Genomic DNA, 23,551 nt, shown 5'->3' on the forward strand with positions numbered 1-23,551 from the left:
TTCAAGACATCTGATGCAAACTGGAAAACACATTTTTTTGCATTGTGTATTGCAAGAAGACCCCAGTCTCGGCCCAAGTGGACACAACCGTGTATCGACTGGGAGACCACAGAAACAGCGGGAGAACGGACAGAAGAGGCTGAGAGCCGAGAGGGACAGATGGATGGAAGACGCTGAAAGAGAGGATTGTGAGGGCGGAACAGACGGGGGAGAAGAAGGTGACAGCGGAGGAGAAGGAAACGGAGAGCCGAGAGAAGAGAGAGAATGAGTTAACAGAGAAGAGAGGAAGAGTGGGGGGTGTACAAAAAGAAGGAGGAAAGATAAGAGTGAAGAGGGCCTGCTTACTTTGGCAGTCTCCCAGGCCATCTGTGTTACCATGCTCCACGTCCTGCTCAAAGGCTGATCTGCAGGGGACAGAGACATCATGGTCAGTAGAGAAAAACAGGCCAGGCCATGCAGACTATAGCCACACCTAACAAAGTAACAGAGCTATAGGAAAGCTACTATGAAAACACCCCCAAACACCGAGGAGCCTGTGCTTGCACACAGTGTAGGCTGCAGAAAGCCTTGCTACTGGAACAGAATCAAACAACACCTAGCAGGTGCCCTGGAGGCCTAAAATCAGTGGTTACGAAGACTGCTGGCAGGCTAATAAATCCATATCTGGTTCATTGCCAAGAGATATTCTACAAATAGATTCATGTTTTATTTGATTGTAGTAGAAAACTGTTATCTCAAGTTGTGTAGCTGTAAAGGGATGTTTGACTCTTTATTAAAACACATATTTGCTTTCTTTCAATGAGAAATATAAGACTATGAATATGAATCCAATACCAGCAGCAAGTTGGCTTTGCTAAGCTTAGCATGAAGACTGGAAACACAGCAAAAGAGAGCAAGCTAGCCCCTCCCTTTCTAAAGCAAAATGAACCCACTTGAAAACAGAACAAGCTAATAAGCACCTTATTCTTGCTACAAATATTTGTTGGTTTTGCATGAACAAAGGTAATACACGTTAGCTTTAGCCTTACAGTAGTTGGCCTGCAAGTTAGCTTAAAATAAAGTAGGGAAACAGAGAAGAAGAACATGCCTCATGCAGTCCAAAGACAAAAAAACTGCATTACTTACAATGTCAATGCTTAAAACCACTTGATATTGTGGGGCTTTTTTTTAGCCTAAACAAAAATCTGACTAATTTAAGGTAACCATATTTTCAGAACTCCAGATAAAAACCCTTTAATGAAAATCCATTGCTTCTGAGTCATGTTAAACTCATTTGCAGGCAATCTGGTAATTGAGCTGTCTATAAAGCTGAGACATTTGCCTCAACAGGGAATAAGGGAGGTGGTGCAGCCTCTAACACATGCCTTAGTTTAATTCAGTCATGAGTTACTTTGCCTGTGTGCCTTGTTTTTCTTTGAGCTTTAGTTGTTTTTGGTAAATAAATGCTCAACTCTGTGGAAAAGTCACCTATCACCTTCCTTGACACTTGAGGCTGACTACATTACAGGCAATACTACCAAACTTGAAGCACGCATTGTATTGCTTTCGCCTGACAAAATTAGTACAGGTTAGCTTAGCATTATAAGTGGAAGTGGTGAAACAACTAGCCTAGCTCTGTCCAAAGGCAGCAAGATTGCCTCACTTACAGTGCTAAAGCTAATTCGCACCTTGTGTTCTGTTTGTTTTAGCCTGAAAAAAGAAGTGCTCATTAGCCTGGCATAAAGACTGCGAACAAGGGGGAACAACTAGCCTAGCTCTGTCTGAAGGCAGCAAGATTGCCTCACTTACCTTACTATAGCTAATTAGCACCGTTGTTTAGCCTGAACAGGTTAGCTTTAGGTATGTACAACATTTAATTTTTGGTTATGCCTGATATTCCAACATTTCCAAAGTCATTTAGCTGATACCAACACTGATACAAACACATCCTTTTTAACTGCAAAAACCCTTTCAAGTGTCGTGGAAAGAAGGGGCAGCTGAGCTATGAGAGGAGCGGGAGAGTAGATTGTCTGGAATTTGTTTTACATTTGGGGCTTTATTCAAAATGTTCAGGACTCCCTATGGGCCTCCTTAAGTGTCTGGTACCCTATGCAACCTCCCAAACCTGATGGTACAGTAGTACATTTTTCCTTTACTTACAAAACTGCAGAATGTACCAGGCCTTCATAAGAAGGAGGTTCATTATTTGGAATGAGCCCTTTATTTCTGATTCTCACTGAGAAGTATAATTGTTTATATTTATATTCTCATGGAGAAGGATTATTCTTCATATTACAGTACAAAGCAAATATAATGTAACTTCTATAGTAATATTGGGGAGGTTATATTATAACTAAATAAAAATAAGATGATGAAAATAAAATATGACACTAAATATGCTCTTTTATTTTCCAGATGGTTAAAGGGGGGTTCAAAACAACAAAGTAAAAAATTAATATCAAACCACTTAACTTTGCTTCATTCTCTCTTTCTTTCTCTCTCTCTCACAATTTCTCATTTTGTGGTACAATTATGTTTAATTTGTCTTGTAAACATTTTAAATCTTAGCTTAAACAGTGACAGATAACTGGCTGTGTCAATGTTTATCTGAATTCAGCATAACTGTGTTGACCGGTGAATGATTGTGTGAGGGCTCTGATCGATGAGGCTCATTTCATCTATTTTCTGTAGCCTTGGATCAGATGTGAGTCAGGATTACTGCTCAAAGACAAGCGAAGTCAGAGTGACCACCGGGTTCTTGTCACCTCACTTACTAAGGCCCTTCTCCAATGACTGCTCAGTTTGGCCAGGCGACCAGCTCTTGAAAGAGTCCTGGCTTCTTCCAGTTGAGAATTATGGAGGCCAATGTTCTCTTGAGAACCTTTGGTGCTGCAGAATTTTTGTGTAGCCTTCCCCAGATCTGTTCATTGCAACAGTTCTGTCTCTGAGCTCTGCAGGCAGTTCCTTTGACCTCATGGCTTGGTTTTTGCTCTGATATGCATTGTAGCTGTGAGGCCTGTAGAGAGGTGTGTACCTTTCCAAACCGTGTCCAATCAGTTTAATTTTCCACAGGTGGACTTCAACCAAGGTGTAGAAATATCTCAGCAAGAGAAATTGACTAATGTCAATGTAAAAAAAATCAGTGCAAAAGTTTCTAAAATTCAGTTTCACTTCGTCTTGATAGGGTACAGAGTGTAGTACAATGAGAAAAATATTTCTGCCTAGCTGAGAGAAAGCATTTTTTCCACAGTGTGGGACTAATGTTGTTGAAACGGGGAAAAAGCACCAAACATTTTTTACAGAAGTTCACTTTGTTTAATCTTTTTTCGCATTTCTCTGTATCTGAGATCATCTAGTTTGAGTTGAGACATGGTGCTGTAGTCCCAATCACATGGGCCAACACCAGGCCAGTGAGGGGTAGCCAAGCTTGAGGGCCATCATATGACACAGAGGGAGAGAGGCAGAAAAAAGGGGGCAGAGAGTTTAGGAGATGTTATTTTCTGATGCAATCTGCACCGAGACCTGTTTTCTTCCTGAAAGACCACCAAGCAGGCAGTAAGGGGATCTGTGAAACAGAGCGGACCAACTGTCAACCAGGATCACAGTCACGCATGACAGCTTTTCACAGTCCTCCTCAACCCCTCCCCCCCCAACCCCTGCTCCACCTCCTCCTCCTGCCTGTCCACCCGCCTCTCATCTTCCTCACCCTCTACTGCTCACAATTATAGCATGAAGAGGAGTGATTTTCCAAAACAGCATCATCCAAACCCTTATCCCACTAATCGGAGTCAAAATGTACAAACCTGTTAAAAAAAAAAGTGAAAAATACAGGAGAATTTTTGGGGAGGAATTTTAGTTTGCACAAGTCAAAGTCACTTCTTCAAATATGTATTTTTCAAAATTTTGGAACTGATTATAATGTCTCGCCTTTATTTAGTATTCATTCACCTTCCCCGTTGAGCCACAGATGGTAATTTTACCCTCCTGATAACCTTTTTCCCTTTAAAAGCAGCCGCAATAGCAGCCGCAAAAACAACAACAGCGGCACACCCTTTTCATATCAGGGGGTACTTTTAATCTGCTTATCTGATTTGCTGATCATACACACCCCTAATCACAAATCAGACACAGAGTTGCACAATTAAACCTGTCCTGGCACAAATGCCACCCCCTCATGGGTTTTCTCCCAGATGTCATCACCTCTTTCTATCCTGCTGTTAAAGCTTGTTTGTTTCTTTTTTTTTTTTTTGCCAAGTCCACAACACTGGCACTCTTGTGGTCCTGGTTTCCACGGTTGGTAATGATGTTACATACTGTAGTGTTGAGATGAAGATTACAAGCTTTAAATCCCATCAGTCTCGAGATGAATTAACAATGAGTCGTCACACTACAATTGCAATGTCTGGCCTTTACTTGGCACATGTGAGAGTGAATGAGCCAAAGGGTGAATGATCATTTAAGGAGTTGAGGTCCCAAAGCAGCTGCATTATAGCAATAGAAGTGCAGTGCATTCGAATGTGGCACTACTGACAGTTCAGCTCCAGGTTAAGATCCCTCTGCAACTGCATAATGCATATTCAAATCAGATTCATGCAGCACTGTACATAACTGGAGGCAGCAGAGGGCCACAAGTTATATTATCTTGCATCAGATGTGATTATTATGTGAGATGTGTGGCTGCACAGAGGGGACTTGGTTGCTCGAATGCAGGTCAGGCTTAATGGCATTAATTATTCATAAGAGAAGTGAATGGGTGACCAGGGACTCAATATACTGTACATACAGCAGTCCTCAAAGATACCCTTTTATTATGATTCATGGCTTTGATTTTAAAAGAAATAACTGGGCGCACTTAGACTTAATAATACAGGTATATGTGCATGTATAATTACTCTAATAACCAACCTTTCAGGAACCAGGGCTTAAGTGTCTCAAATAATTAGTAAATGCTGATCATGTTCTGTCATATACAGTAGCTAATTTACATAATACTGATACAGAATCATATGCAAACACATTATGCATGAACAAGGGGTGACTAAGGACCATATTGCAGAGACCAGAGTGCAAGCTGTACATAGGGTTCAGTAGGTATGAGAGGCATAACTCCACACAGGAAAGCTGGCAAGCTAAAGGCTGAGGCCAGATGGAAGAAGAAAGGAGGGGAGGGCATGCAAGAGGGAAAGAATATGTCAGAGGGAAGACAGAAAAAGAAGGATGGATATAAATAGACACACAGACAAGGACTGGTAAGAATGTACGCAGGTATAAGATAGATAGGCATCTTGTTGGGCAGACAAATAGACGGACAAGTAAACAGGAAGTGATGGTAATAGAATGAGGTAGAGTCTTTTAAGGAGGAGATGAAATAGAGGTGGGTTTTTTTTTTTTTTTTGAGAAGGAAAACTTTTTTTATTCAACTTCAAAATGTCCCTGACTCCCCTCCTACCTTCTGTCCAGCCTTTGAATATCTCTGACCACAGACCAGCAGATCCTGGCGCTAATCCCCCCCTTTTTTCCAGTTAGAAATACTGTACAGCAAAGGAGCGAAGGTCATCTGCCCCATTAATGCCCCTGTTTTGGCTCCTGCTCCAGAGTGGAAACTCAATCTGACCGGTCCTGAGGAGCTCTGCAGAATAATAATGGGATGGTGCCATGTGGGAGTGAAAGTGTTTTTAGTGGATGAGTTTGGTGTGCAGATGTGTGCATTTGGTATACTGGAATGCCAGACCAATCATTCTGCAGCAGGAGGATCAAATTCACTCAACGTCAAATAGCCACATGGTGCACTAGTCCTTTTGTTATGACTTCATCCATGAAATGTTTTTTCCCACCGCAGAACTCCATATGCTGTTTGTTCAGAAAGCATAATTTGCTTCTACGTTATAACTACAGCCACAAATTATAGTTACCGCGACCATCTAGCCCTACGTACCCAACCCCGTGCCTGAGGCAAACAACACTTTCCTTCCATTCATTCTTCCAATAGTCCTTTCTGCCTGGGGAAATTACACTTACACACCATAAAATTAGAAAGATCACAGACACGACAAAGCGAGAAAAGAAAGCCATCAGGCATGACAAAGACGGTGGCATACTGTTTTAGGAAATTGCTTGGAAAACAAATGTCTATTGCTTTTAAAATCATCAGCATTCTCAAACTTTGCTCTTTGTAACTTCTGACTCCCTTAAGATAAAAGCACCAACGTCTACTGAGCAATGCTGTGGGTTAAAGACCCCAAAACTCAAGCCACTTAATAGAAGTCAGACATCAAACTTGATTATTTTTTACACTTTTGCTCTTTAAACTTTGACTTAAAAACAAATTCTCACTCCAAATGTGGTGAATACTGCAGCTGCCACTAACCCAGCACTAAAAAATATGATATACAGCATCGTTCTAGCATCACTGTGGCCAACGTAGGTCAGCCGAGTCGAGAAACAAGGGACGGGGCAAAATATAGCAGCAGTATGTTTTTATCCTGACTTGTGTTATGGCTGTTATTGAGTTAATGGGTCTCTTGAAGGGTATTTAGATTTATATTTTTATTATATTTATATATATAATATGGAAGTTAAAAAATGGTGTTCTAAACAGATTTCCCTGCTTTACTGACTCATGGCATCATTAACTCCTTAGGGTGGCATCATGGAATCAAAAAGCATAATGGAAGTTAATAAAAGAAGTTGACACCAGAATAAAAGTAAATGAAGAGGATAAGGTGATAATGTTGGACCGCAGTTAACAATGTTACATTGTCTACCGTGTTTCCTTTTAAGGAAGGTTTTGTCATTCGATCTTAAATTACTAAGTGTTTATTATTACAGATGGTCTGTATTGTGTTGTATCATATTGCATCGTATCTAATTGTATCATACCATATCAGGTAATATTGGGTTAAACTGCCTCATATAGAATGTTTTTTTGTGTAAAATCAAGACGTTGTTTATATCTTGTAGTACTGACTTGTTTCTTGTTGGCTTGTGTCATATCGTACTATATGATACATCTCGTCATATCATATCTTATTGTATCACATAATTTCATATCATATCCTATTGTCTCATATAATTTTCTTTTGTGTTACATCAGAATATTTTGTATCATATCTTGTAGTATCTAATTGTGTGGTGTCCAAACGTGTTGTATCATATAATATCGTATCAAAGCGCATCGCATTGCATTGCATCGCATTGTATCAAATCCTATCTTGTAGTTTTGGATCTTTTCATGTTGTGCCATACCGTATAGTATTGTATCTTATCGCATCGTGTTGCATCACATCAGATCATAAATTGAATCATATCATATTGTATCAGTTTGTTTCATTTATGTAATATTGTACCATACTGTATCGTTTGGCATCGCCTTGCATCATATTGTGTCATATTGTATATTATTATAGTGTATCACATCATATCATAATGTATCTTATCTTGACTTCTGTGTATTCCATTGCTATAAAAAATGGTAAATCTCAGAAATAACCCGTACGATTTCAAATAAGTTGTCAATTTAGCCATAACCAAAAAGTAACGCCCAAGAAGACTTTTAAAAGGCCTCTCAACAATGTTTCTTGAATTTGTATGTGAAACAATTAATTACATGCAGCTAGTAGAGTAAAAACTTCTCCTGGTTTTTCTACTGAAATAACAGTGCAAGGTTCACAAGTCAACTATCAATGGTTGGAATTACAAATAAAGTTTTGGATTCACAAAAGAACTAAAATATATGCTCAAATTCTGATGCTTTCTAAAAGTGACAATGCTGTTTGGGCTGTGATGGTCATGAAGTGGGGTAGGAAAGATAAAGACAATTCCATGTTGGCATATGGGGCAGTGGTAGCATAGATGGTTGGCTCTGGGATGATGGAGATTACTGTTCAGCCTTCTGGAGGTATCCTGGGACAAATGAACGAAAAAAACGACAAAGGGGGGGTTTTGACAACCCTGGCAATGGTCTGGCTTTTTGCTGCCAAACAGTCAACACAGTTGACTTGTGAGGGCCAATACTAAGGGCATGAGTGGGTTAAAGGATTTCTTAACCAAGCTTTCAGTAGGGCACAAGTATCTCGTGTTTAATACAAATGTAGAGAAGATGAATGAATAGTTCAACTAGCATATGTTGTGCAACAAAAATACACTTACAAAAGATTATTTCTTTCACAAAGGGATTGTACCTTTGTCTGCTGATTGACAGTCACAGGAGATCTTTCGGTAGCATGAAAACACTCATATAACGTGGTCTTACTTTACAGAACATCAAAACAGCAAGCTTAAAGGGCAGTATAGCTCAGTTTGATCATATACAAAGGCAACAATCCTTGATGAACTGGTCAATCTTGATGATACACGTCTTCTTCCACCACTCTCTTTCCCCTTATTTCCTGCACCTCCTCATCCATCTGTCCTATCCAATACAGGCAAAATGCCCTCAAAAAGATATAAAAAAAAGAAAAAGTAAAAGAACATAACACTGAGGATGATTTCACAGTGTCATATTTTGATGCTATGTACAACTGGTCAAGGCCCCATATTTAACACCCTGGAGCTAAGTCTGCATTAGACGAGATAATATCTCACTTTACATGTCAGTGAAAAAAGTCTGTTTAAATCATGTGTAGTGAACATATTACTTACTTGGTATTGGTGACGACCTGTCTGCAGGATCCCTCTGATACCCAACCACAGTATGGGTCTCTGGAGGCAATGCAAGACCTGAATGTGGCACACACATTTACACACCATCAACTCCTCATCACATTGTGCTGTATACTGGATCATTGTTTTCCCCTAGCAGAGTGAGTCAGAACCATTTGGCTGTTTGTGCATGAACGATTTTATATGCAGGCTTCAAACTTACTTCTTGCATCTTCCGTGTCTCTCACAGCGAGACAGCGGCACTTTAACCACACAGGAGGTGAAAGCAACCCACAGAGCGTGGCTCTTGCTGTCTATCTGCATGCCGACAATGCGCTTGTCTTCCACGCCATCTATACTGCACCTGAAGGAGATAGAGAAGGAGACAGAAAAGAGGATAAAACTTGGATTTCTCTGTCTTTTAAGGACACAGAAAGTTGGGGAAGAGAGATATATGTCATTAAATGAGATTTACGAGTTCATTTAAAGGGATAAAAAAGAGAAAGACTTGGCAGAGGGACAAACTGCGAGGTCAGGGAGAACAGAGATAATGCCCGACTGGAGAACTTGGGGTCAGGAACTGAGTAGAAGATAAAGAGAGATAAAGAAAGGGGTGATACAGATACAAGAGATAAACAGACAGATGGGCAGTGTGAGCAGTCAGCAGTAACACTGCACTTAACAGTTAAACCCACTAACATTAACCTCCACCCTCCTCCCACTCCACTCCACTATTCTTCCATCCCTGCTTGTTTTCTTTGTCTGCTCGGCCCATAGCGGCATGCTCTAATCCCTGTGGGCGTGTCGGGCTTTCTATCCCTCCTCTCCATCCTTTCCTCCCACCATCCAACTCCTGGGATTTAATCTCCCCGCTTCGCAGTGCTCTGGCCCCGCATTAACGCTCTCAATTAGAGCTTAGAGTCCATCTACACTGGGTAATGCACGCCAATCAGGGCCCGCACTGATCCTGCCAGCCGGGCAGAGAAGCAGGCGGGTAAAGTCACTTACTGTACGCGACTGGAGCCAGATGGCCAGCAGCCGACGAATGCTCGGCTACAGCCAGAGAGACGGAGGAGAGAAGGGATGCAAGATACAAGAGATAGAGGGAGGGGAGAGGAGAGGCCTGCCCTTCATCCATCCATACGGCTCGTCACATGGACACAGCATGTTGGATACCAAACAGTGGTAACCTTGAAAGCCCTCCTGCAAGTCCTCTCTGCGTTGGCCCTCTTCTTCTCTGCAGTCCAACATATCCTTCACTGCGCTTCACTCCTTCTTCTTTCTCCATCTCTGAACTTAATTCCAACCTCTTTATCCATTACTCTTTAACTAAATGTTTGCTTTGGCATCCTGTGGCAGATTTTTCCTTATTCAGTTCTAATCCAAATATATATTAATGCTCAGTTCACTTAGCTGTCTTATACACACTCACATCCATACATGCACCAACAGCCGTGTAATGTATTAGCCCGCGATCCGGACTTGGCTCAGAGGATGAACACAGACCATGGTGTGTGTGAGTGTGTGTGTGTTTCCTTTAATCAGGCAGCGTTTTGGATTTGGAGGAGCTGGGCTCTGCTGTGGTTGAGAACCGCAGCGCTACGTTATCCAGAGCCTCAGGGTCTGTGTCTTTAATTTAGTAGCTGTGGTCAGGCAGAGTGTAACCTGATAAAACTCTTTTAAATGATAGAGTATCCATCTGGTTGGCTGGACTCACTGTATAGCAGGGGTCGGGGGAGCGGGCTGGTACTGATGGAGGTGGTGGGTTGGCTGAGCTGGGAGATGGTTGGAAATATGTAAAATCACACGCACTTAAGGCACACATGCAATAACTGACCTCGATTTGTTTCTAGCAACTGTATCCATGTGTTTCTATGTTTCTTTATCCATCCCTCTCACAAATATACAGTACATGCAGACGTTGAGCTACGTACTTGTCAGGGTTGTAGACGTTGAGCTCCTCCAGAAACAGGCTGTCATTTAGGAAACCGTTGTTCATCTTGGCCAGGAACTTTAGTATGATGCCTTTCTCAGACCCCAGAAAGACCACTGTTTGGTTCTTATATGGCCCCGCCTCATTGTCCACCACAATGCGTGTCAGGCGATACCTGGAGTAAGAACAGAAAGTAAACAGATCAAATTATCAGCAAATTTGCATGCCTCTGAGACCATCTGCAGGGATTCAATGAAAATATTTTATCTTTTTCTCAGTACATTGTCCTTTTCACAGTGCAACATTTAAAACTTAATATAAAGGGGCACCAGTTTGGCTCAGATGGCAGGGGAGCAGGCGCCCTATGTAAAAAGATTACAGTCCTCATCGTACCGGCTATAGGATCAACTCACAATCCTGAGGCTGTTAGGTAAAAATTTACCCTCTCACTATTTTGCTATGACTCTCTAGCAGTCCTATTCAATAAAAGCTCAAAAGGGCCCATAAAAAAACTTTCAACAGCAAGACAACAGAGGTGTAAAGAGTCTCATATTTGTACTGCAGTTGAAGTTTTCTTAAAACTTCTACATTTACAGTCTACTTTAAACACAGATATCTGTAGTGCTTCTTGTAATTTACCCATGCCTCAATACTTCAGCCTGATGGATTTGATTGAATCACATTTTTTTGTTTGTTTTGCATGGTTGCATGCTGCCTTTCCCACAAGACCAGTTTCAGCATACATTGATGGGACACTGACACTTTCAAAAGAAGATTCCTTGGCATACCTATCAGTGAGTATTATTCAAGACAAATATTTCATAACACAAAAAGTTTTAAAGAAATTGCACCACGTCAAGATAAGACTGGGAACCAGAAGCATCAAAAAGAACCTTTAATATTGTGTATGATGCCTGCATTTAAAAACCTGTGGCGACCTTAAATGAAGTGAAATATCCAACATTGTCCAAATCATTGTAAAGATTCTGAGCAGCAAGAGCATTCTCTTTCCGAAAGATTCAGATATTAAATGAAAGCAAGTGCTCATTGATGTGCTGTACTTTCAAACTTTCTGAAGACTGAATTTGTTTACCTTAGCATTCACCATCATCTGACTCAAGCCAAGGTGGTCTACACAATTGTTTAGTCTGTTATGATGGTAGGTGGGTCAGATTAGGTGATCACACATCAAAATAAATTCTTGACTGACAAACGGGACAGACTACCCCCAGTCAGTCAATACAAATGGCAAGATGACATACAAAAGCATTTGGGGTTGAAAGACATCTGGAGAAAAGACTATAAAACTTCATCATACAGGGCCTATAAAAAGTATTCATTCACTTGAATGTTTTACACTTTTATTGATTTTAAAAATCACTTATGGTAAAATACACATATAAAGGTATGTGCTTTTTTGACCAAAAATCTCTTTAAAGTCAAGAGGAACAACTTTCACCTTGTTGTCTTTTAACCATTTCTGTGTAGCTTTTACTGTACGCTTCAGGTCATTATCCTGATGGGAAATTAATCTTCTCCAAAGCCGAACTTCTCTTGCAGACTGGTTAAGATTGTCCTCCAGCATGTTCCTATATTTTGCCAAATCCATTTTACCTCAACAAGCCTTCCAGGGCTGGCTGCTGAGAAGTATCCCCACAGCATAATGCTTCCACCACCGTGGAACCTTTCCACCTTTCTCTCTGCCCCCCTCCCATAAAGCTTTGACTGGTGAAGAACCCATGCAACAGTTGTTGAATGCAGAGTCTCTCCCATCTCAGCTGCTGAAGCCTGTATCTCCTTCAGAGTAGTCATAGGTGTCTTGGTGGTCCCTATCACTAGTCTCCTTCTTTGCATGGTCACTCAGTTTGTAAAGGCAGCCTGATCTAGGCAGATTTACACACGTGCCATGGAAGATTTAACTGAACTCTGGGGGATGTTCAGTGCCTTGAAAATGTTTTTGATCAATAAAAGGGTAAACCATCCAAGGGGGTGAATACCTCTTAAAGGCACTGTATACATACTGTACCATACTGCATATATTTGTCTACTTAACAGCTATAATGAATGATATACTAGCTTGATTAATTAAGTCTATTTCTAGCAGGGAAATTTCCAAAATAGCATTGGTCTCAAGAAAAGGAAAATGCTTTGTACCAGATTTTGCTCCCTAATTTCCATCTGTAGTCAATGATATAAATGGTGACAGCAGTTACTCATCAGTTTAGTGGTATCTCATACTAACATTGATGTTTTGTTAGTCCGTTGTGGTAATCCCTCTGTGACACATCATAAAGGCTGGGATGTTGTTGTCAGAGCTCAACAAACTTTTTCTCTGTCTCACCGTTTCATCTCACAGCGCCAACTTCATCACTCTTCTTTCACTTAGTCATTTAGTTTGTTTACATTTGTGACTTCTGCACATGCAGAGTACTCTTTGCTCTGCTTGGTCAACTTCACCGACATGCTGGAAAAAATTTAGGAAGGCGGAAAGAAATCAAACACGCAAACTCAGTAAGGAGGTTGGGAGGCGTTCCAGATGTGGTTTTGTTTGGTGTTCACTGCGATATACATGGGACACAACAGCCCATACGATTGTTAAAACAGACTATTATCATGCTTTTAACCCGGAGTCTGATCTCGGCTTTAAAATTCAAGTTAGCCAGACTCATAAACAAACAGTAGAAAGTTCCCTGTTTTATCAGTGTCATCTACTTAAGTGAAGAACCTGTTTACAATAGCCACCTTTAGTAATTCCCCAAATAATATCATCAGCTATAATTATTTAATACAATCAATTAATCAATTGATTTATCTACCGTCATGTGCGTCAAACGTCTTAAAGAGAATAATGAGCAGCAGGTGAGATTACAGAGTCTTGGTAATCTCTTTAGTTGATTGTTATTTGATTAGTAACTCAATGAGATTGCCATAGGCCACGTCAGGTGGTTACCAAGGAAGAAAACATAACAGAGAAAGTTGCTCTGCAGTTGCAGCAATACTTCCTCTTTTCATTGACAGCTGCTCATCAGACAGGTCGGCTCAGCAGCAGGAGGACTTGCAGAAAAGTAAAATTCATTTTCATTTAGTTATTTGTCAAAAAAACACAAAACAGATTCAAGTCAGCAGAGTAGACACCTGCCAGTCAGTGTGTTTTGAATCTGAGCCTTGTTTTTCTTGTGGGAACTGGAAGGAAAATAGAGACCGATCAAACAATAACAGGTTTTCAGAGGTACTTTTATTACTTCTGATTTATTGCATTGCAGGTGTCGGCACTGATTTCTTTTCTAATTCCATGGCCAAAAACTCCTAAAGTTATCAAAAGAAGCATATCTGCACATCAGAGTGTATTATGCAAATGCTTGTTTTAATGATTATTTTAATTGAAGGAGATAGGATTTAAAGATTAAAGATGAGAGCTTATCTGGAAATCTAGGAAGCCAGCGTTTACCCTTTTTTCAGTGAAAAAGGAGAAAAGGTCCAGAATTAAATCTTACTAGAGAGAAAACTTCACACCATGAGGCTGTTAAAAAATAACAAGACCACATCCTCTTATCCCATCTCCTCTCCTGTTTCCTTTAGATATCTCTTTTTCTGTATGAGCGGCCCCATCCAGTCGACAATAACAGCAATCCGAAGGTCTAATGTGGTTTTGATCTATTCAAGCACAACAGCATCTCCAAGGTCTGTGTCAATGGGATTTGATCTCTCTGAAATAATACAATCTCAAGGACCGGAGACATGCACAGTCTTTTCCTATTCAGGATAATAAAAATCTCAAGAGGGGGATTCTTCAGAGTGTCTCCCCCCATGCATTTGATTCATTGTGCCCAGCCAGCTGAGGTCCTTGTCGGTGCTCAGACACTCTCAGGACAGGGAGGCTCTTTCAAAATTTGCAGCAAAAATCTCCTCGCTTTTTACTGGGGCATCCTCTCCAGGGGGGTAGCAAGGATCAGGGGCTGTTACTGAGTTCCTTTCCAGTGACTTTAGCTCAATAATAGTGTTCAAAATTGTGGCACAAGTCATAAAAAGATCTTGCTCTTCTTTGCTTTCTCAGCTTACATAATGTATTTAATAGTAATATACTATAGCTCTAACTGAAATGCAGGCCTCTGCAGGCTCAATGTGGTGTCATTTCAAATCAAATACTCTGCTGATTATGTGGAGACAGAAGCAGAAAACTGTGTCATCCATAATGTGGTTGTATGTTAGAGTTGCACTAATGAATAGAGAGACTTGTAAGGATAACCTTGATGAAAGCAGTTCATTTTCTGACTAAGCCAGTGCTGTATTTAGGTCAGACCTCAGCAAGATGTGATCTGATGCAAATAATGTGTAAAGCATATGAAGAATTCTTTAAGTAGCTCATCTTTAAAGTGAAGCTACCACCACTGGGACTTGTAAAAGCACCTCTTCCACCCTAAATCTTTGGCAGTCTCCGGTCCACATAGGTTTTCACTTTTTTTTATGCCCCGCCAGCTACTTTTTCTTTGACGATAGGATGGCGGTTTGCTGTCGTATTCCCCAAGAGACCGGCTGGATCGTCTGTGCTGAGTGTAGCTAAAAGCCAGACAGACCTTTATGATCAAACAGCATCAGCCACACTGCAGTGGCTTCTGGGAAATGGGCTCAACTCCAGAAAGTAAGAAGGAACCACAGAAGAACAAGAAGTAGTTTTTCTCTTTGAAATATCCACAGAGGATTCAAACACGCAATTTCCAGCAGACTAAACAGTTGGTATCATCTTCTTAACAAGGGCTACAGCATAAAACCTATGTTTGCATTAAGGCGTCTCGTATAACCAATATGTTTCTACGTAAAGACAATCCTCACTGAGGAATCAGATTTATCACATCTCACACACATCTGTGTGGTTACTTCAGGAGAAAGATACTACCATGTTTCCTCCACTTTAGTGAAAATAGGTCAGCATCTGGTTTATGCAAGAGTACTACTGAGTTTTAATGAGTGAGACTCTCAGAGCAGCACTTCACATAATTATTGTCCAGGCCTGAAGAGGCTCATAGACCTGAGATGAAGACAGCCTTTGGAGTGTGATACTCACCGCACCATGGTCTTGAGAAACCAGGGCCTGTTGGCAATGGAGGGCACAGCTTCGTCCATCAGAGGATGCATCTTGATGAAGTTGAGAGTGTCATCAGGGAACTCGTTGGAAACCTTGTACCTCTCCATAGATGCGGTGCCGGCACAGCTTCCAGGCCTGTAAACAGAGAGGAGGAAGAGGAAGGGGAAAGAGAAGTGAGTGGAAGGAGGAAAAGGCACGAAAGAAAACCTTCACTCTAGGGGGAATGAGCACACTTTCAGGCCAGAGCTGTACTGAAAAACAGTTTTACCTCCCTAAAATCAATGAGAGCACAGTCATAAATTGCTAAACTCTCACCTCAGGAGGTTTGGGTCAGAGCAGAGGACACGAAATGTCTTCTTTTTTCTCTGGACGCAGGGTAAAGCAGCGAGACATCCTATCTATCTGATCCTTTTACAGGGAGGTGGTGAGCTGCTTGTAAAAGAGAAGCTGCTTTTGATAGCATATCCCCTTTGCAGGCATCTCACCTCTGAGAGCTTGTAAAGCCCCTTTACTGCGTGATCTTTGATTCCCTGCCACACCACATAATCCACACCAGGTACTGGAAATATTAGCCAGCTGGCCCCTCAATGTCTGAAACTGTCAACATGTCATGATCAAACCCCCTAAAATATATATATGCCTCGCTACCCAAGTGAAATTTCTATCCATCATCAAATAAAACCCTTCCATTATAGATATATATACTTTGCAAGAAGAACCACAGAAATCCAAAAGGAAAATCACTTGATTATTCTCCTCATTCCTGCATCCACCTTTATCTCTTGTGCACAGGGAATGGACATAATTTCAAAATCAGCTTTTCTGATTAACTTTCTACAACAAAATCAGCTCCAAAGTTAAGCTGTGCTTAATGAAGAGCAACTGCTTTGTTACCCTTAAGGGCCCAGTTTAGAAGAAAACTCTAAGATTTTCACAGTTTCATAAATTGAACCTTCAATATGGCACTAGTTTAAATCAAACAATAGCAAAAATAGTCACGATGCTTTGGCAACAAAAGCACAGGTCTGAGGCACCTAACACTGGATAATTTCTTGTTTTCAATTATCAGTAATGGCAGAGAAACTCTTTCTTGCTAACCAAAAACTTCAGTAATGTTTCTTAATGCTGCAATTTAGACAGCATACAGAAGATTGCCTGAAATTTGGATAGATTAATTCTCGGGCTGAACAATGTATCCTTTTTCAGTCACAACCAGTGGCGGCTGGTCAATAGGGGGTTCTAGGGCGTTGCCCCCCCATGACTCTCCACAAAGAGAGGACAAATTTTAAGTTCATTGAACAATTTTTTAAACATTTACTTTAAATATCAATTAATTTATATGAATATAGATAAGCTCTATCATGCACTGTATAAAGATGATTTATTCAGAGATTTAAATGTGTAATGTACAATAAATCAGTAGTTCACGAACGTTCTAAGCTTTTGCCCTTACTTCCTGTTCACTCATTTCCTCCCTGGGGTGCAAGGCTCCTGTGCCCACAGCCTTCCATAGACCTTTGTTATAAGCTGCGCGTGCGCAATCGCTCCTCTTCAATACAAGAGATAGGAGCTCTGTGGGCGCTACATGACTGCACCCCCAAATTACCACTCGCCAGATACCAATAGGTGGCAGCAGAGAGATACGGTTCGTAATTTGAGACACAAAGAGGGAGTCAGCCACCGTGGCAGTACATCTCTGGCTTTCTGCCAGAAATTGCGCCTGCGTTCATTGTTTAGCTCATCAAGAGATGCAAGGAAGACAGTTAGCAAAATGCCATAAGAAAATTCAGTGGAGTGTTTAAGAATAAGGCGTTTTGAGAGGAAGTCATTGAAGGAGAAACTTAGAGTTAAAGAGCTTAGACCTGACCGGCCAGATATCAGGATGAAGCAGCAAAGCTGTGACTAATATTAAGAAGTAAGTAAGTAAATCAATCAATAAATAATAGTTTTGTGGGTTTTAGCATTTTTTCTGCATTCAGGTCTGATATATATATATTTTAACTCAACCAGTCACTATTGAAGCAGTGACTACTTGCACCTTATGCCTTTTGTAAATTTTTCTATTTCAAATAAACATTCAATCAGCTCATTAACATAATTTTGTCATGTATTGAGTTGATAATGTGTGATAAGTTAAAAATTTAAATTGACTGTGATAAGAGTTAGCTACTTATGGCTGCTGATGACCCTTATTATAGCCATCTTATTTTAATATTTGTTCACCAACCAAACAAATGCAGATGTAAAAAGGCATATTAATATAACTTAACTCTCGGTGTAGTAACATCTTTTGATATACTTCACATACATAACATATCAAATTGGGACTTTGTTGTAGCCCCCTCGAAGAAAAACGCACCAGCCGCCACTGGTCACAACTGTAATGTTTAATAGTCATGTCATAGGACAGGCCATATTGGTCACATGGCTTGAAGCATGTCATGCTGCCACATAAGCCTAACTACAATTACATAGATACAATTAATATATTAAAAAGTGCACTGCGTTGGGTCTGCTCTTCCTCTCACTATCTGATTGACTATATAAGGTATGACTATTGAATAATGAGACTGAGCTTATGAGGATTAAACCACATTGTTCAGTCACACTCAGTGTTTTATGTTAAAAGTTGAGTATTCACACACAACTGCTCTAAGTTTTTTAATAAGTGACATCTTTAGTTCATTAGCTACCGGTTGAAGTGCATGTTTTTGCGAAGGCATCAGAAATGATTAGCTTAAAAGTTGAGCAATGCATTAACTTTAAATTTTTGGTGACATGAATGCAGCGGTGTGTTGATGCAGAAGGAGATTGAAAAATGTTTTTTTAATAAAACTGTCTTACAGCATTAGTCTTGTTTTAAATAGCCATACCTCATATGTAGGCAATCAACACTAAAGCTCATCACTTCCTCTTCCACAGCTTGTTCCATGCTGTTTCTAGAGTTGCCAGAGTTAAATAGTAAATTTTGCTTTATTTTTTTCAATCAGTTTTGATTTGTTTGCTCTATGTCTAGACACACATTAGATATCCTCAAGCACTACTGTTCTTCAGCAACTGATCTGCTAAATTATACGTGTCTCCTGCGTATAGAAATATAGCTACAGGCTACAGGTGGTGGAGATACACTGGCTAGTGCGCTCAGAGGACAACTGTTTTGTTAAAATGTCATTAATATACATGAAAGGACACTGCCTTTATCTGTTAGTTTCCTCTTAAAATCCAAAAGTCATAATATGCTGTATTTTGCAGAAAGAAGGAATTGCTATGTTGTTGTTTTTCCTGTATCTTTGAGTCCTAGATCACTCCTCCACGTTTATTCTTGTGGGGGAAATATTAAGTTGTCTTATCATGATAGTTCTTTTCAACACTGGTAGTCAATAAATTAACAGAAACATTTTTACAAACTTGGAAAGCACAAAAAATCCCCTTGATAGAGATTTTAAACTTGCTGTAATTTTTTATCACTAACTTCCAAACTGAACAATTACACAAATGTCTGCAAATTTCTCTTTTCACTGTAAAAAAAGATGAGCCTTGAAATTTTTCTTAGCTACATTTCCCAGTGGACATATGGAGGACAGAAGAGAAACAGACATCTCTTAATATGAGAACCTGTAAATGATTCAGTACGAGTGTCTAGCACATGGAGGAACAGTCTGCTGCAGGGCCAGACCTGAGCGCCTTTGTTACCACCCTCCGTCTGTTTGCCTGCAGATAAATGCTCTGAACGCATCAGTGGATGGGAATAAAATCAATCACATCAATCGGTGCAGAAAAAACAGCGGGAATATCTTGTCATTTTAATGTCTGACCTTGTTGAACGTCAACAAGTAATTTGATGCTAATTAAGGAACTTAGAGATATTCTCTCACTCAAATAATGACAGTAGAGTGCAAGCTCTGTTAAACTAAGGAGCTGCTTCTTGAACCATATGGTAACTCACTCACAGGGGGTACCACAATTATCGTAACCCAGATCTTTGTTGTAAATCTGTTTTTTTTTTTTGTTTGTTTTATTTTTGCAGGAGTGGAGAGCAGCTCTTAGCGTGCTAATTAGCAAAGCCATAGATGGTAGATTGATCAGGCTGGTGCATTTGTGGAATTAGGCAGCCATCTGTAAAATGATCTCATGCTTCATTTGTTGATAGTGAACGCTCCTTTGATGCAGCTGCGTGTGGGGGAGAGAGGTGAGATAATGTGTTAGGGGTGAAACTGTGAAACAAGGTGGGATGTGTGTGGATACATGTGAGTATACAGTGTGTGTGGACGTGACGCAACAGGACGTAGAGTGAGTAATCGCTTAGTTAAGACAGAAACAGAAGGGATGTATGCAAATATGACGCAACAGGGGATGAAAATGTGGCGATACTAGTGCAGTTTTTACACTCATTGAGGAGCTTAACATCTTATATGAGTGAGAAAAGAGAGTCACCAAAGAAGCACAGCCTGAACGTGTGATTGAACCTTCATTTTGTGTTGCAGTTGTTTGGATGTAAATCCCATGTGTGCATTCTTGTGTTAGCCCGTGTGCATTTGTTGTACCTCGGCTTGGGAACCTTCTCTTCAGGAAAAGGCGTCCAGGTGGAGTCGGGGGATTTCTGCTCTTTGAACCTCCCTGTGAATGTGTTGGCCACCTCCGCCATGTCATAGGCACACACCGCTGAGCCTGGAATACTGCCATAAAACACAAAGAAACAACACATAAACAATCTCTTTAAGTGAACATGACAAAGAACACCTGGCCAAGTCTGGGAGAGAAACATTGATACATGCTACCCTTTCAGAGGGGTTGAATCCTCAAAGCCAGCTCATTTTAACTGTTGGATAAAAACACTGGGTGTTACAGGCAAGGTTGTCATGTTACTAATGTTTTGCCACATTGAAAATAGAAAGGTGTTGAGGTTTTTGTCCTCATTTGTTAAAAAAAAAAGATAATGGCAACCCTCATAACTCTCAAGTTCCTCTGAGAGGGCTTCAGTATTTAAAAAAAAAGTACTACGTAAAAAGTAATTAGCTTAGATTTCATTTTATAATTGAATAATACAACGATTAAAATTCTGATAAAACATACTAACACAACATGACATTATATTTACATTTGTCTAATCTGCGTTTTACGGAGCCAACCTTGAACACCACATAAATTAACCGCCAGTAGGCTCATTAAGTGAGCTGATTAACATAAATTCAACATTGGATTAATGTTTTTACCTAAGGACAATATTACTACAACTGGGACAGGAGAAATCACAAAGAAAAAACTTTTAGGGATTGGCTGTCCCTAAAAGTTATTCTTTACATCCCCTGTCCAAGCTGTCGACGCTTTTTGCCAATCACCTGAGCAAAAGAAAAAAAGAAAAAAAACAAAACAAAACATGTAGAAAGCTGTCCAGTCCCATCATTTACCAATAATTACCAGTAACAGTGTCAATGAAAAATAACATTTCAATAGAATGAGAAACACAGAAATAAATGTAACACCATTATTGTTATGACGCAGAAATGTCTAATCCCTACTCAAAACGCATTTTTTTTTGGGTTGTGTTGGCAATTTTAACGGATAAATGAAAGAGAAAACAAACTCAATCTATCAGAATTTTCCTTTGCTACTTTTGCTGGGCTCTCCTTTACATTTTCAGAGGGCCTGGGTAACGTCATTCAATGTGAGGATACTTTTGAATGACAGTAAAATTGACCAGTCACGATTGCTGTTAGTGGATTTATCAATATTTTTTCCAGAATCAACTTTTTTTTTTTTATATTGGAGTAAATCTGCAAATAAAGGAAATTGGAGGAAGCATTGAGAAGCATTTTAACCTCAGGAATTAGAATAAATACCTGTGCTGGACTTCATATTCAAGTGTGGTTATTAAAAGGTAGTTAAATCTAAAGGTTATTTGAGAAAAAAGGCCTTCTGTAAAGCTGCTGCTCACTCAGTTAATTTACTTATTTCGTCATCCATGAGCTTATTCACTCTGTATAATGGTTGTTTTTGACAAATAAAGCATATCACTACTTTAATAAGTGGCCACTGAGCCAATCTTACTGTATTGTATATGAACAGGGCTGTGAAACGATTAATTTTTTTTTTTATTGCAATTAATTTCAGTATTTCTGTAATCAATTGTGACTAATCTTTCTTACATCCATTCCACTATTTTGCATTTAAAACGGTTTTGTGTTTATTTAGATTGTTGCACTGTTTCTCACTCACGAATCTATCTTGCAAAGCTCTCGTCTGAACCATTTGGGCCTGGTTAGAATGTGACAGGACCAATCAGTGACGAGGGGCAGTACTTTCAGGCATGGTGGAGTTGTGACGTAAGAAAGCAGTGACAAGAGACTGGTGCAATTATGGCAGCATACATTAGCGTGGATGCTGCTAAAGCGCCAGTTTTATCAGAACTTGACGGCATTTCTTCGTTAAAAGAAGAACAAAGTCGGGTAGGGTTCAGCAGGGCTTGGTAGCAGCTACGTCATGTGTGTTGTTGCTCTGATTGGCCCATAAAGATGTGACAGACAGAACGTTCATCCAATCACCCTCCCAGTTTTTTTCAAAGGCTCTGCCCTTTCCTAAACACCGTCTATGAGTGGTTTTCCAGATGGATGTGTGAAACACATCCATCTGCCACACCAGGTTAATACAGACCTGCTTTAATTTTGAAAGAAAATAACAACTTTCAGGTAGACTGTAGATTATGACATTAACTTAACGACCAAAAAGGAACTTGCTATGGATTGAAAAGGACATAACATAAGGTAATAGATAAAGTAAATGTTTTTAAACTAAATGAGACATTCAAGCACAGTAACAGACATATTTTTTAATTCTGGATCTTGGTTTAAATAAACCAGTGTATTAATTCATTAATGTAATGAGCAGCTGTGCTTATTTGTGATGACTCAAAAAAAGATGGTTGCTGTTCACTGCTCATGGTCCTAAAATGTCTGCCTCTTTCGTGGCATTGTGATTGTTATGACGTGTATTCTTACTCTTCATCACTCTTACATGCAATGTTGTGGGTCTTGTGTGGGAAAGGAATGAGTGGGGAGCTGTCATTTGTTGTTGTCAGAATAATTTGATGAGTTTGTGTGATGATGTGAGAGGAAGATGTTTCTTGTTTCATAACCCTCTGTCTTCATGACTTTGTTTTTTTCATTTTATCTCTATGGCTGGACTCGTATGTGAGCTACAGCTTTGCAGTTTGGCAAATTTTGTTTCAGAGCTGGGTTGTACTTTTGCAAAATTAGAGCAGCACATACAGTATAATTAAAGGATATTACTCTGATGACCACTCAACAGTCACAGAGTCACCCTGATGACCACTCAACAGTCACAGAGTCACTCACTTTTCAATCCTTCTCATTTCTGTATAAAAAAACATACTTTTTAATCTTGCGTCACTTATTCCTAATTTATTTACTGTGTCTTTACTGTTGTGTTAGTTCAGATACTGTGGTGTTATTTAATATAGTAGTCTTTTTGTCTCTCTGGGTCTGCTGAGTCTCATGAGGACACACATTCACTCCAACCCTGGGTTTCCCCAAAAGCCTTAAGGCATCAAAGTTCACCACAAGTCCACTGTAGGGCAATAACCACAGACAACAGATTATCTTATTATTGGAGGGGAAAAACACTTGTCTTGTGACAGCAGCAAATTCCTTCTGCTGTGTGCAATCAATGCATAGCAGATTGCTGAGTCACATTTCTATTTTTCATTCATCTACCCTCATAAATTTGAAATTAACACTTGGAATTGTTTTCTTTATCAGACTTTCCTTTTCAAGGAATCTCATATTCTTGCAGTTGCATCATGGGTTAAACTCACGCAGACTTCGGGGAGACAGCATTCACAAGGGAGGTATTATAGGGAGCGAGGTCAGATAGCTGTTGATGCTTGGCTACTAAATCCC

General features: G+C 40.0%; 1 protein-coding gene across 2 annotated transcripts in view; it reads right to left on the reverse strand.

Annotated features, from left to right (window-relative positions):
• The window catches only part of sema6a (sema domain, transmembrane domain (TM), and cytoplasmic domain, (semaphorin) 6A), a 177,015-nt gene that overhangs the window by 31,690 nt on the left and 121,774 nt on the right, over nucleotides 1–23,551 (reverse strand). For both annotated transcript variants that reach the window (XM_041786846.1, XM_041786845.1), the window contains exons 11-16: nucleotides 20,180–20,311; nucleotides 15,615–15,770; nucleotides 10,554–10,727; nucleotides 8,843–8,983; nucleotides 8,620–8,697; nucleotides 346–404 (exon numbers count right to left, since the gene is read on the reverse strand). In XM_041786846.1, coding sequence (XP_041642780.1) covers nucleotides 346–404; nucleotides 8,620–8,697; nucleotides 8,843–8,983; nucleotides 10,554–10,727; nucleotides 15,615–15,770; nucleotides 20,180–20,311 — 740 coding nt within the window. The remainder of the gene's footprint in view (nucleotides 1–345; nucleotides 405–8,619; nucleotides 8,698–8,842; nucleotides 8,984–10,553; nucleotides 10,728–15,614; nucleotides 15,771–20,179; nucleotides 20,312–23,551) is intronic.

This window comes from Cheilinus undulatus, linkage group 5 (assembly GCF_018320785.1).
Source record: "Cheilinus undulatus linkage group 5, ASM1832078v1, whole genome shotgun sequence".
NCBI classification, from domain to species: Eukaryota; Metazoa; Chordata; class Actinopteri; order Labriformes; family Labridae; genus Cheilinus; species Cheilinus undulatus.